Below are 12536 nucleotides of genomic sequence, written 5' to 3' on the forward strand. Positions count from 1 at the left end.
CGTTGGTGTTAATTATTCCATGGAGGGATGTAACATCTCTGGTGATGTGGCACCTGTGGGTGTGTCATCTGTAGTGATGTGGCATCAGTGGGTGTGTCATCTGTAGTGACGTGGCACTAGTGGGTGTGTCATCTGTAGTGATGTGGCATCAGTGGGTGTGTCATCTGTAGTGATGTGGCACCAGTGGGTGTGTCATCTGTACTGACGTGGCACCTGTGGATGTGTCATCTGTAGTGATGTGGCAACAGTGGATGTGTCATTTGTAGTGATGTGGCACTAGTGGGTGTGTCATCTGTACTGATGTGGCACCAGTGGGTGTGTCATCTGTAGTGATGTGGCACCAGTGGGTGTGTCATCTGTAGTGATGTGGCACCAGTGGGTGTGTCATCTGTAGTGATGTGGCACCTGTGGGTGTGTCATCTGTAGTGATGTGGCACCAGTGGGTGTGTCATCTGTACTGACGTGGCACCTGTGGGTGTGTCATTTGTACTGATGTGGCACCAGTGGGTGTGTCATCTGTAGTGATGTGGCACCAGTGGATGTGTCATCTGTGCTGACGTGGCACCTGTGGGTGTGTCAAATGCAGTGATGTGTCACTTGTGTGGTGCTGTCTGTGGTGAAGTGGCACGTGTGTTTGTGCCATGAGGGGATGTCCTCTGTGGTAATGTATCCTGTGTAGCTGGGTGTCATCTGTAGTGATGTGTCATGTAGGTGTTATCTTCTCTAGGGATATGTAATCTTTAGTTTCTCTCATTTCCTAAAGCCTTTGCACTCATGCCAGAGGCTTGCACTAAATTTTCAATCTGCTGAGAGAGACACAAAACAACTGCCTCGCTTACACATGTATTTGTCTGTTATAACACCAGGAACCTGTGTATTCATGTCTGGGTCGGAAATGCAGCAGCTGATACCATGAGCATACATGATCTGTCCAGCAAATCATTCAAGTTAGTGCTCAGCAACATAGAAAGTTGTTCAGCTGTGGATCTTTCTGATAAGGTGGGGTAGCCTAGTGTTTAAAACGTTTGGTTGTCAAGCTGAAGATCCGGGTTTGATTTTCCACATGGGTACAATGTGTGAGGCCCAATTCTGGTGTTCCCTGCCTTGCCATTGCTGGAATATTGCTAAAGGCCATACTTACTAAGGAACTGCAATTCTGAGTGGAGAGTTGTGTCCCGTAGATGATGAGGTCAATCCTTATTTCTTCCTGGTTATTTCAAGCCCGTTTTGCAAAATGGCATGTCAGCACTTTTTCGTCTAAATAAATGTCTGAAACATACACCATGCTTGTCACAAGAGACAACTATTGGCATTGTGTGGTGGTCAGACTCTGATTTGTTTAACATGTAATAAGTGTCTGATTGCATAGATCGATGCTCATGCTGTTGATTACTGGATTGTCTGGTCCAGATTTGCTTATTTACAGATCGCCACCACATAGCTAGAATAAGTTATGTAAAAATAATCTTTTATATGCATGTGTATCTTTAAGGTCTTAAAATGAGGTTTCACTGTAACTTTTTGATCAGAGACAAAGGAATCTGGAAGAAAAGGGAGTTACAATAATCCAGATGAGATGTGAGTCTGCAGAGGAAGTTTTGCTGCTTCATGGTCAAGAAGATGGCGGATTTTACTGATATTGTGAAGGTGGAATGTGGAGTAAACAAAAAGTCAGCTACTGAATCAGCTTGTCATGTTTTGATGTGCTCATTACATCAATCCCCTGATTCCCTGGAACAATTTCCATTATTTACACATCTGCAATATATCTGGAATATTGGGTAGTGTGGTGTTGAACAGCCTCCGAAACGAGCAGTACAATGCCCAGTACCTTGGTCCTTGACAACACACAGAAAAGTCACCTTTGCCTCCAAACACAAGTACTACAGTGTGAGAGACATTTTCAAGGTGAGATTCCCATGGAGTGTCTGGTTACAATTAGTCACAGGCATTCTTTGTTGGTCACAAAATATGTATGCATGGATCTGATTTTAAAAGGATCCGCGGTTGGCTCAGCACATGGTTCACTGGAAGAAACTATACCCCAACAATACAGAATACTGCCGACTTTATTGATCAGCTTTTGACTCAGGTGTATTATTGCCAAGTCGATAAACAACAAACATCACTACTCTACAAATTAACAGAGTAGTGCTTAAGGTGTTTGCTGGTCATGTCAATGAGGGTTTGATTCCGCACACAGGTCCAATGTGTGAATCCCATTTTGGGTGTATACTACCATGATATCTTGAAATATTGCTAAAAGCGGCGTAAACCTGAACCCATTCACTCACTGACTGCAAAGAAACAACAACGGTTGCACTTGTGCACTTGTTTATTTAATGATATCTACACACATCAAATGCACTTGACTTATGGTACACTATGCTACATATTGCAGAACCAATCGAGCATTTCCAGCTTCACTTAAAGCTTGGACTTATCCTTATGATGCTATTTACAATGCAATATACAGCTGAGTATATACTTATAGGATAGAAGTGAACAATTATCCAGTATCCATGGCAACTGGATAGCTTAGCATTTCAAGTTTTCTTGAACTGAGGTTCAAGATGTGTCAGATTCCTTACCGTCAAACGCGGAGTCATGTCTTGGCAAGTACTGTATACGGAACAACAGTAACTCCGAGGTATCAAAACGTCTAGTTCAAGGTCATCTCATGCTTACTTTACAGTCTCAAAATATTTTTTTATGTCTTACCTTTATACATCAGGTAATGACACTGTACATCTGACAGTAATGTGGTTGAGTGGAATCCTGGGCAAAGTTTTGACACACCCAATTATACTGAACAGCAAAAGAAACGCTACTCTGGGGTCTTTTTTACTGTAAATTTCTTAAATAGACAACATAAACATGGATGCTTAATTTTGTCAGACTTCTTTTTTATTTGAAACTTGCATTTATTTTCTGTTAAGTATATTTATTTAAGTCCTGATCCTCAAATATTTGCAGCAAGCCAACAATTCGTTAACCTGTGATAAGTTTACCATTGGCTGCAACACAACAAACACTGTCGATAGGAACCCTGGACTCGCATTTCATTAAGTGATCTTAGAGCTAGGTTTATTTTAACACACCTCTCAGCAATATTCCAGCTTTATGGCAGCAGTGAATAACTGAGTCTGGACCAGACACTCCACCCATCAACAGCATGAGCATCGATCTACACAAGTGGGATACGATGACATGCATCAACCAAGTCAGCAAGTCTGACCACACATTCCTGTAAGTTGCCTTTTATGACAAGCATGGGTTGCTGAGGACCAATTCTAACCCAGATCTTCATGGGTCTTGGAGCTAGGACAATCTCATACTTTAACAAAAACTCACAACAGTTGTAGTGCTATAACATAGTTCATCCATAGTAACAAAATATAACTATTATTCTGCTAACATGGCAATTTGATACTGTCATGATTCAAGTTTGTTTCAAATTTATAGCCAATGTCTAGATGGTGAAATGAGGTTGCCATACTCCAAGCATTATCACAGTGGCTGCTACATCATCACATCTTGACCAGGGCCTACTTGTATGAAAACATTTTAGTGGTATGACTCTCATAATTAAACACTGACTTATGTGCCCTTGTCATTCACCCCCTTATCACCTCCCTGTCCTCTATAATAAAGTACATACTAAATGACCAGTCCTTTTTGTCAGAGGGGTACACAAAGTATGTGACGTAGACTACCAGTTTTCTGACCTCCATTTCTGTGGAAGCTGAAGTGTCTGATTGGGTTAGATGGCTGACTTTGCAGGGGGTTGGGTGACTCTGAGGCGTGGGGTCAAATCGCAGATGCTACTCAACCTGAAAGTACTAGAATTGATTCTTTACTGCATAAGTGTAAATCCCAAATATACATACAAACTGTTACTTCGATGCAGATTACCTCGTTTCACAGTCATCTTACACTACAACTATCAGAATGCCTACACTATAACTGAGAAACTGAAAGAAGCAGTGCTACAATCACTCAGAAAAACAGGGCTCAAGCCGTCACGTATGTTACAATTCTGAAGAAACTTCAGGCAATCACATAAGTTGAAATAACAATGACTGTCATGTGACCAATATCACTGTCCATGCACAGTATTATTTTGAAACATCTAACAATTTCCCCTACAAAGTATTTCAGCACCTAAAGGTCAAGGTTAGAGGTCACCTTTCCCTTCAGTCAAAGATAACAAGTTTTAACAATAACAATAACGCCCTGGACAGTCTCACTGTAACAAGTGCTGTATGTCACGCTGTAACAGCAACATCATACAAAAATAGGATGCATCATGCACCTTAGTCATTCATAACAAAATAATTCATAATACCGCATTTCCTCTATTAGACACTGAGTTGCCAATAAACGAATGCCTCTAAATGGCACTGTGTCAAATGGTCTGTAAGAAAAGGCGGCCAGATCACTTACATGCCAGGTTTATGCACAATTTCATGGAATCATACCAGCATATTTCAAGAGAGTAAAATGCAGAATTTCGTAAGGCTGCATAAAAAAATTAAATCTTTCTCGGGCACATTTTTTTCAAAAGTGAAGAGGGCGGTAGGACTTACTTTTTAACTCCCAAAAAGTCAGTGACGGGGGAGGAACACATTTATGTTTTTATCTCTCAGAAATAGAGCTTGGAAAGATTAGCACGTGTTAATGCGTTGTAGATTCAGTCACGCTTGTTCTTACAGACACTTGTTCTTATAGTGGACAAATGGATTATAATTACTCAGTCAAGTCAAATATGTTTTTTTTTCAAATGGCACTAAAAAATTGTTAGGCGCACAAGTAAAGTGAGGTGCTGATGCCTGAGAAACATTCCACTTTCTTAATTTAGCTTAAGGTAGGGAGTTGTGGCTGTGCCAGCAAAGACCAGAAAACACTAGACTTCTACTAGACAATACCAGGCGTACATTGTACAAAATTAACAGACACACATCACGTATATTGCCTCAAAATGACACTGTGAAAGAAATGGCAAGAGGCCACTGTCATTTGCTGAAATTAATAAATGTCGAAAATGACAATTTCCTATCTTATCCTACGATATGTTGAGTTTCCTGAAAACATAGAAATCGTAGAATTTGGGATTTCGTAAGGTAGTGATTTTCTAGAATACAAGCTAGACACCAGATCAACAACCAGATGTCTAATTGAGGAAATATGCAGTTAGCTACATGTTGCATCTTCGGTTTCATAAACTTTGTTAAACTGTACAGCTGTCATGGAACTCACAGATTTCATCATATCACGATAAACAGTTTCTTACATACCAAATTTATTATCTACATGAACAACAATGTTTAAACAATTTCAGGTGCATCAAAATTTGATACTTCAGACCTTCAGATTTTTCACGTCAGGATGTATTTTTTAGTACTGTTGGATTGTGATAGTTTTTGTTGGGCATTTCCTTGGATGCAGTCTGTTCAAAAAGTCAAAAAAATGTAGAGAAGGAGGTGTATGTATGCTGTAAAGGACACACTGCTGTTGTTGTTATAATTGTTAATGGCTTCTTATTTTTGTGCAAGCAGGGGAAAAGGGATACTGTTTACTGGAGAGGAAGTTAACCTACACAGTCAGTTTAAGTACTTCTTTAATTAATTCCTAAAAGCAAGAGTTCAACACTTCAAGACAAACTACATGTACTATTGACAATAGTTAGTTGGGGTGACATGATACAGAAAGATCTAAAACATATCATGACACACTGGTCAAGATACATTACATATCACGATACATAGGCAATGATTTGATACGTGTCGTGTCACAATACTCAAAATCACATCAAATTGGATGGAAACTTCTTGACCATAAATATTTCAGAGCTAACTCACAGAAAAATTACACGTAGACATGTGTCTGTTGCAGTTATTATAGCAGGAAATCTGAAACCCGATTACAATTCATTTTACAACATTGAACTGACGAAATATGGGATGGGGAAATGTCATTATACAAGTAGCAAGTATTTTAGCAACAGAATTGTCTTATATTAATCCCCAATATATGCATTGTGCATCATATGAAAAATGAGCGATCTGCACTTGTGCACTGTTTTATTCCCATTCATTCAGATGCCAAGCAGGAATTGCCTCCTAAAGTAGTACTGACTGTGCACATCAGTAATCATCCAGTAAGGAAGCAGTATCTAATAATTAAAGGAACTAGCTTCAGATCAGCTACAGGCATAGGCAGTGCATCATGGCACCACGGCCTAATTTGCATATCATGTAATCTGCCCTTTGTCTTGTTTGTTAACAAACATCGGTATTCTAAAACCAGAACATGCATGCCCTGATGTAAGCTTTTCAGAGCACTCAGCATATTGAATAATTACATACAATAGACTGTGACTGCCAGGTACATGACAATATATACTCATGGACACAAACAAAGGAACACAGGAAAAGACACCCACAGTGCAATATATATACAAAGCATGTGAGGAAATCTTGAATAGAATACTTCAACACTTTCGCTTTCATGTGTTCCATTTTTTGTTTCCATGAGTAAAGATTTAAATTTCAAAGTTACCATATCTCTAGCTCCTATTTCGGCTTTGGTGTCTACAGATGAAGACATACACCCATGTAAACAAAGGGTAACTACCCATAGGAATCCTACCAATAGGATTTGAAAAAGGATTTGATGACCGTCAGCCAATCTATCGTATCTGCTCATTTCCATGCAACAAATTGTCAAACATTAAACAGACAAAGAGGGTGTAAGATTTGTCTCATGGTGGCTGAAAGTGGCAGATGTACTATGCAAGGAGCTCTAAACTCATAAGAGAGTGACTACAGGTCTGACGATTAAGCACAATTCACAATCAAAGACTGTTCTCTTCTTCCAGACTTTCTCTTGCTATGTACACACAGGACTGTGAAAGATATAGAAATTCATGAATTATTAATGTCATCACATTGATGTACACATCCTTCTGAAAGTAGTTCTGCTCAATGATCTCACTGGTATAGTTATTGGGAAACAACAAGTCATCCACTGACACAGAAGCCTATCAAGCAGTGTCAGGCAAGGCTACTTGACACAGAATCCACAGTAGGACAAAAGCCTATTATCATTGCTACCTGTCCCACTACAGGCTGAAATAATGCCTGTATGTCAAATTTGAAGTGACCTTCCCTCTTGAACAGTAATCCCATACAACAGTGATGCTTTCACTTTTATTGAAGCCTTTTCATACCAGTGACTAACAAATATTACTCTCAGAAAACAAGACTGAAAACAGTCATGTAGTGTTGAAACCGATTCCTGTGAAAAACTATCATCACAATAATTGCAAAATATATTCCTATCAATTAAAATTATTTCAGAAAATATTAATTTACGCTAGTTGCTGATATAGCAGAAGAGGGCACTAAAGGAAAACCAAGGTGCATACAGCAAGAAAATATCAGTGGCAATCTTAAAAAGTATAACTAAAAAATGCAACTCGGACAGATCTTAATGGAGGAAGGTTCAAGATTACTAACCATTATATTCTATAACAAAGACTGTTATTCTCACTTTCAAAGTTCTTGAACCACAGTATTTTCCATCCTAACCAAACTACTTATAGCTCTACATACAGCAATCTCTCTCAAAGTGGAAGATGAACACTTTTTAAGGACAAACAACTTCTTTATTGTAGTGGATGTGGCATTTCAATGTAGATCCTAACACCATCATCAAGTAAATGATAATAAAAAGTGTTTCAGTGCCCTAATTGTACTCCTGATGTTTTCCATTACTCCTATACTGAAAAAAAGGAAACACATGCTTTTGATGCTGAAACATTATCTGGAGCCCTGATGATCTTATATACTCAAGTTTAATATGTATGCTTCATTATAGGCATTCACAGGAAGTAACTAGGAACGCAGTTTGTAAAACAGGTTAAGAAAAAGATTTATACCTGTGGAACAGTATTACAATTTTTGAGAATCGTTTTTTCAGTGGGATTTAAATTCAGACACATGTTCCATTCATGATATAAATTAAAAGTAGGCAGACAGGATTAACCCCTTGCACCCTTAAATATATTTTCATGCTTTTTTCATATTGGATTTTTAACAGAATGATAATGTTATCAAATTGTTATCAAAGGGGCAGGACCTTAATTTAAAAATTTTGGACAGTCCAGAAATATAGAAAAATTAGTTGAAACAAGGAAGTCAGACTTTCAAGAGTGGATGCAACACACAGAAACAACATAACCAATACAGACGAAACCTGTACACAGTTTCTATAACAGACATGGGTTACCATGGAAACATGAACACAAGTAGTAACAAGATTATCAACAATGGAGTACCACATGAATCCGCGACTGCCCCTGCAGCTGTGAGCCTGCACAGACGACATACTCACATATCTGTGTACAGATTAATAACGTACACAAATAAGTATGTACATACATAATGGCTTACATATATAAAATAACAACTGAAGTATATCACAGTCTGTATGGATCTCTCCAAGTATGTCAGTCAAAAGTTTCCCATGTGCCACTTTTCCGGGCTTCTGTTTGTGGGCTGTTTGCTGGTTTAGTAATCTGGGGACCGATACTCAACCTGACAAGGTTATTCAGGTCACCAATGTCACCAAAAGGATCATTTTTGGCAGATGGAGGCGGATTCACTGCCTGGGATGAACTGTTCGATGGCATGCCAACATACAAAGGATTAGACACCCTAGGGTCTTTGTAAAGAGGACTCGAACAAAATGTTGGCTGTCCCGGTTTGGGTGATATTGGTGGAGGTTGGTTCCTCATGGACTGGGGCATTGTCATGTTGTAAGCTGGATTGGACATGGAACTTTGTTGGGGTCTAGGAGGTGCACTGACCACAGGTGAGTTTGCCAGTTGACTGAATGACCAGTCTTGTAATAATGAAGGAGACTTGGGGCTTCCGGCTTTTGACAGACTGGACAAAGCTGGGTCAAGTGATTTGTTGAAACCAGCGAGGGGGTCAAATAATACCTTGGGGTCTTCAGTTTCTGAATTTTCAGGTGAGTTGTCTGGCTTGTAGCAGTTTCGTACAGGTGTCTCTTGACCTGTTTTTCGGAATGCAGGCGACCGATTAATGAGGGAACTTCGGTTAGGTCTAGCTCTCTCAAACCCTGGAGAACTACTGAAAGTATCATCTGCTAGTGTAGCTTGACTGGCAGGTGACTGGGTGTTACTAACAGCGAACGGGTCAAACACAATCTCAGGCTCGGACTCCACTGATTCAAACCGTATCAACTGTTCGTCATTTGGTTTTGGCTTTGAGGGACGTGGTGGAGGACGAGGCCCAGAATTTTTTGATGACCTTGACCTAGGGGCAGGAATAGGAGGAGGTCCTTGAATAGCCATACTAGGAGCTCCGTTTGCCTTTCGTATCACAGGAGACGACCTTGGTAAGGAAGATAACTCTGCCTGAGTATCGTCTGTGGCATTTGGTACAGGGCCTGAGTCTAGCCCAATGTATGGTATCCCAGATTCCTCTGCAGGTGTCTGTGAGCCACTAGAAGGAGTCCCTACTGATGAGTCATCACTGGCTGGCTGCAGACAAAAATACAACAATTGAAAGCAGAAGCTGGGGTACTAAGTATTGATAAGTTATGGATGAACAACTTCTCTGTTTTGGGGGTTTTGGTTTGTTTGTTGCTTATTACCTCACTTTACAAGTTTCCAGCTATATAGTCTAACAGTCTGTAAATACAGCCTGGACCAGACAATTCAGTAATCATGATAAACAGAAGTGAGTGAGTTGAGTTTTATGCCACACTCAGCAATATTTCATATATATGGCAACAGTCTGTGAATAATTGAGTCTGGACCAGACAATCCCGTAATATACAGCATGAGCATCGATCTGCACAAAGGGGAACTGATAACGTGTCAACCAAGTCAGTGAGCAAACCTGATCCCATTTGTGGCCTCTTACGACAAGAATGGGTTGGTGAAGACCAATTCTAAACTGGATTTTCATGAGGTGAACGTCTTTAAAACAATGAGGCATAGTTTCTATCAGTGTTATCAAGTTCCTTGACAATAGTGCTAGAACCTAAACCAAAACCTTCTACTAAATGTGCAACATCAAGTTGTTCATCCATATATCATAGCCATACCTATTTTTACAACAAAGTTTGCATCAGCTTTATGAAAATGTAAAAGAGGAATGGGTATTTTAGTAAGTAAGAAATGCGGTAAGTGTGAGACAACAGGTTGCATGACTCTGTTAGTGCACTGAATGAGTGAGTGAGAATGGTTTTATGCTGCTTTTAGCGATTTTCCAGCAACATCACAGCAGGGGACACCAGAAATGGGCTTCACGCATTGTACCCATATCGGCCGAACCCAGGCGTTCGACGTGATAAGCGAGTGCTGTAAACATGAAGCTACCCCACTGTCCTGGTTAGTACACCAACATTGTGCATAAAGAAACCCCTTAGCTTTAGACTTGAAGCAGACTATTGATTCAAAGAGTGCTGTGTGAATTTTAAAGTTTTTGCTGTGTGAATTTTAAAGTTTGATGACATGGTAGAAATCTATATGCCAAGACATGATTTACTTACAATAAGTTATCATTATGAATTACATACATTCCATGGAAATTTTCATTGAACAGTAATTTGAAAATAAGTTTTTCTTTTTAAGAATATTCCAGCGTGCAACAACAGACATTGGCTTAATATAGAGCAGCCATGCAGGGAAAGCAGGACAGCTGTCAGTAAGGGCAGATAACTCTACACCCCTCACTCTTAAGCTACACTTACACCAATACCACTAACACAGTTATGCCCGAGACATGGATATGTTTGAGCACAGGAATGAATAAATGAGTTTTTTTGACGCCACTTTTAGCAATATTCCAGCAGCATCATGGCAGTGAACACCAGATATGAGCTCAACACATTGTACCCAGGTCTTCGCTCCGTCCACGAAGTTACCCCACTGTCTACTTAATCACAGGAAGTGGGAGGACTGAAGAGCTCAAATAGGGGAAATAACTCACAGGCATGTACAAATTTTCCATACTGACATTATACATTCAAAATAGCTCATAAATATATAGATTTCTAATGCAATTATGAAAACATGACATCTTGCAAAGGGATAGAAATGTCTTCACATCACCACATCCCAACCCCAAACTCTTAATCACCATGACAATCACCGCCACCTCCGAATAGACAAGTTAACCACAACCTGCATTAAGCATACTGTTCTCATTGAAAAAGTAGGCAAATCTTTTCCCCAAAGAAATAAACTTTCTCATCTTTTCTTTCTCTAATAATGGGAAGAAAATACATGTAAAAGAAAAAATAAAAGAAAAAACACAGTTTTCACACAGAGACTTGTGATTTGCCTTTTTTGTCAAAGGGTTAGAGAAATGTCAGCATTTATTTTATGCTTTAGCCAGACCACTTTTTTATTTGTTTTACATCTGAAAATATTGAACTTTTGGAATAAGAAAAAAGACAAAAGGATGATGTAAGAAATAAACATGGCTGTGTTTAACAGAAAATGCAGAAACAGAAATCATACCTGATCACAGGTGGACCTTAGCAAATAGTGAGCTATATATTTTATTTGTATTTTTTCCATTATATCCAGGATATTGCGACCATCCTGATATGTAAACTCCCAAATACCTTTGGAGTTGTTCCATTAATAATATAATAATCATTATTCATAAAATTTCAGATCAACCTTATATGTTCTTATTTTTTAGTTCAACCTCCAGGTCAGGTCATTCAGGTGAAGCAGATTAGTAAAACAAACAAAAGCCTGTTGGTCTGGCCACTGAGTACATAATGGTATCATGCAGGGTTGGTTACTTATGGGAGAGATACACAAGACCAAACTATACAGTGTTCAGTCTTATGTATCGTGTAATCACGTGTTTGACCTCTCCACAGAGTTCGGAGGTGGGAGATCGTTGGTATGCCTGCTGTATGTCTGGGTCGGACAGGAGGCTGCAGCTTACACGCTGGTATGTCGACATTGGGTCATCGTCTGTCGTAGACTCATCTTCTGGGACGTCCAGCACCTTGTACGTCGTTGTTGGCCTTAAATGAAGACAGGGTGAATGATGATGCATTTATTCACTGACATACTGATAAAATATCAGTCATAAAAATACCAATATTCCTAACTTATTTTGTCCAGTATATATTGGGAAGTATGCATGGAAAATAGTTCATACTGATACACATGCCAGTCGTATTCACAGAAAAGACCATCAGTGCAACTATATCCCCCCAACCCAAAAAATCGGGTATATTATTCCATTAACCAGTAAGCCAGCACCAATGCTTATGAGAAAAAATAATATATATCCAAATAGATGAAACATTTCCACAGGAACGGAATAACTCTGAATTTCTCTTCATCGTCTTTATCATCTTCCTCCTTGGCTTTATCATTTGCATGTTATCAATCTTACAAACCCAATATCCACATCTTTGTTTTAATGGTATGTTTGATACTAATTCAAAATGATCATTGTTGTGATTTAGTG

The 12536-nt window shown here is 39.3% G+C and overlaps 1 protein-coding gene across 3 annotated transcripts in view; it reads right to left on the minus strand.

The window, feature by feature from the left end:
* Positions 1-7677: 7677 nt before the first annotated feature.
* LOC137273263 (DENN domain-containing protein 1B-like) overlaps positions 7678-12536 on the minus strand; it is a 38476-nt gene continuing 33617 nt past the window's right edge. For 2 of the 3 annotated variants that reach the window (XM_067805805.1, XM_067805804.1), the window contains 2 exons: positions 11925-12084; positions 7678-9571 (listed from right to left, as the gene is read on the minus strand). In XM_067805805.1, coding sequence (XP_067661906.1) covers positions 8513-9571; positions 11925-12084 — 1219 coding nt within the window. In that variant the 3' untranslated portion in view covers positions 7678-8512. The remainder of the gene's footprint in view (positions 9572-11924; positions 12085-12536) is intronic. The other variant, XM_067805806.1, reaches the window with a different exon arrangement.

Source organism: Haliotis asinina, chromosome 2 (assembly GCF_037392515.1).
Source record: "Haliotis asinina isolate JCU_RB_2024 chromosome 2, JCU_Hal_asi_v2, whole genome shotgun sequence".
Lineage (NCBI taxonomy): Eukaryota > Metazoa > Mollusca > Gastropoda > Lepetellida > Haliotidae > Haliotis > Haliotis asinina.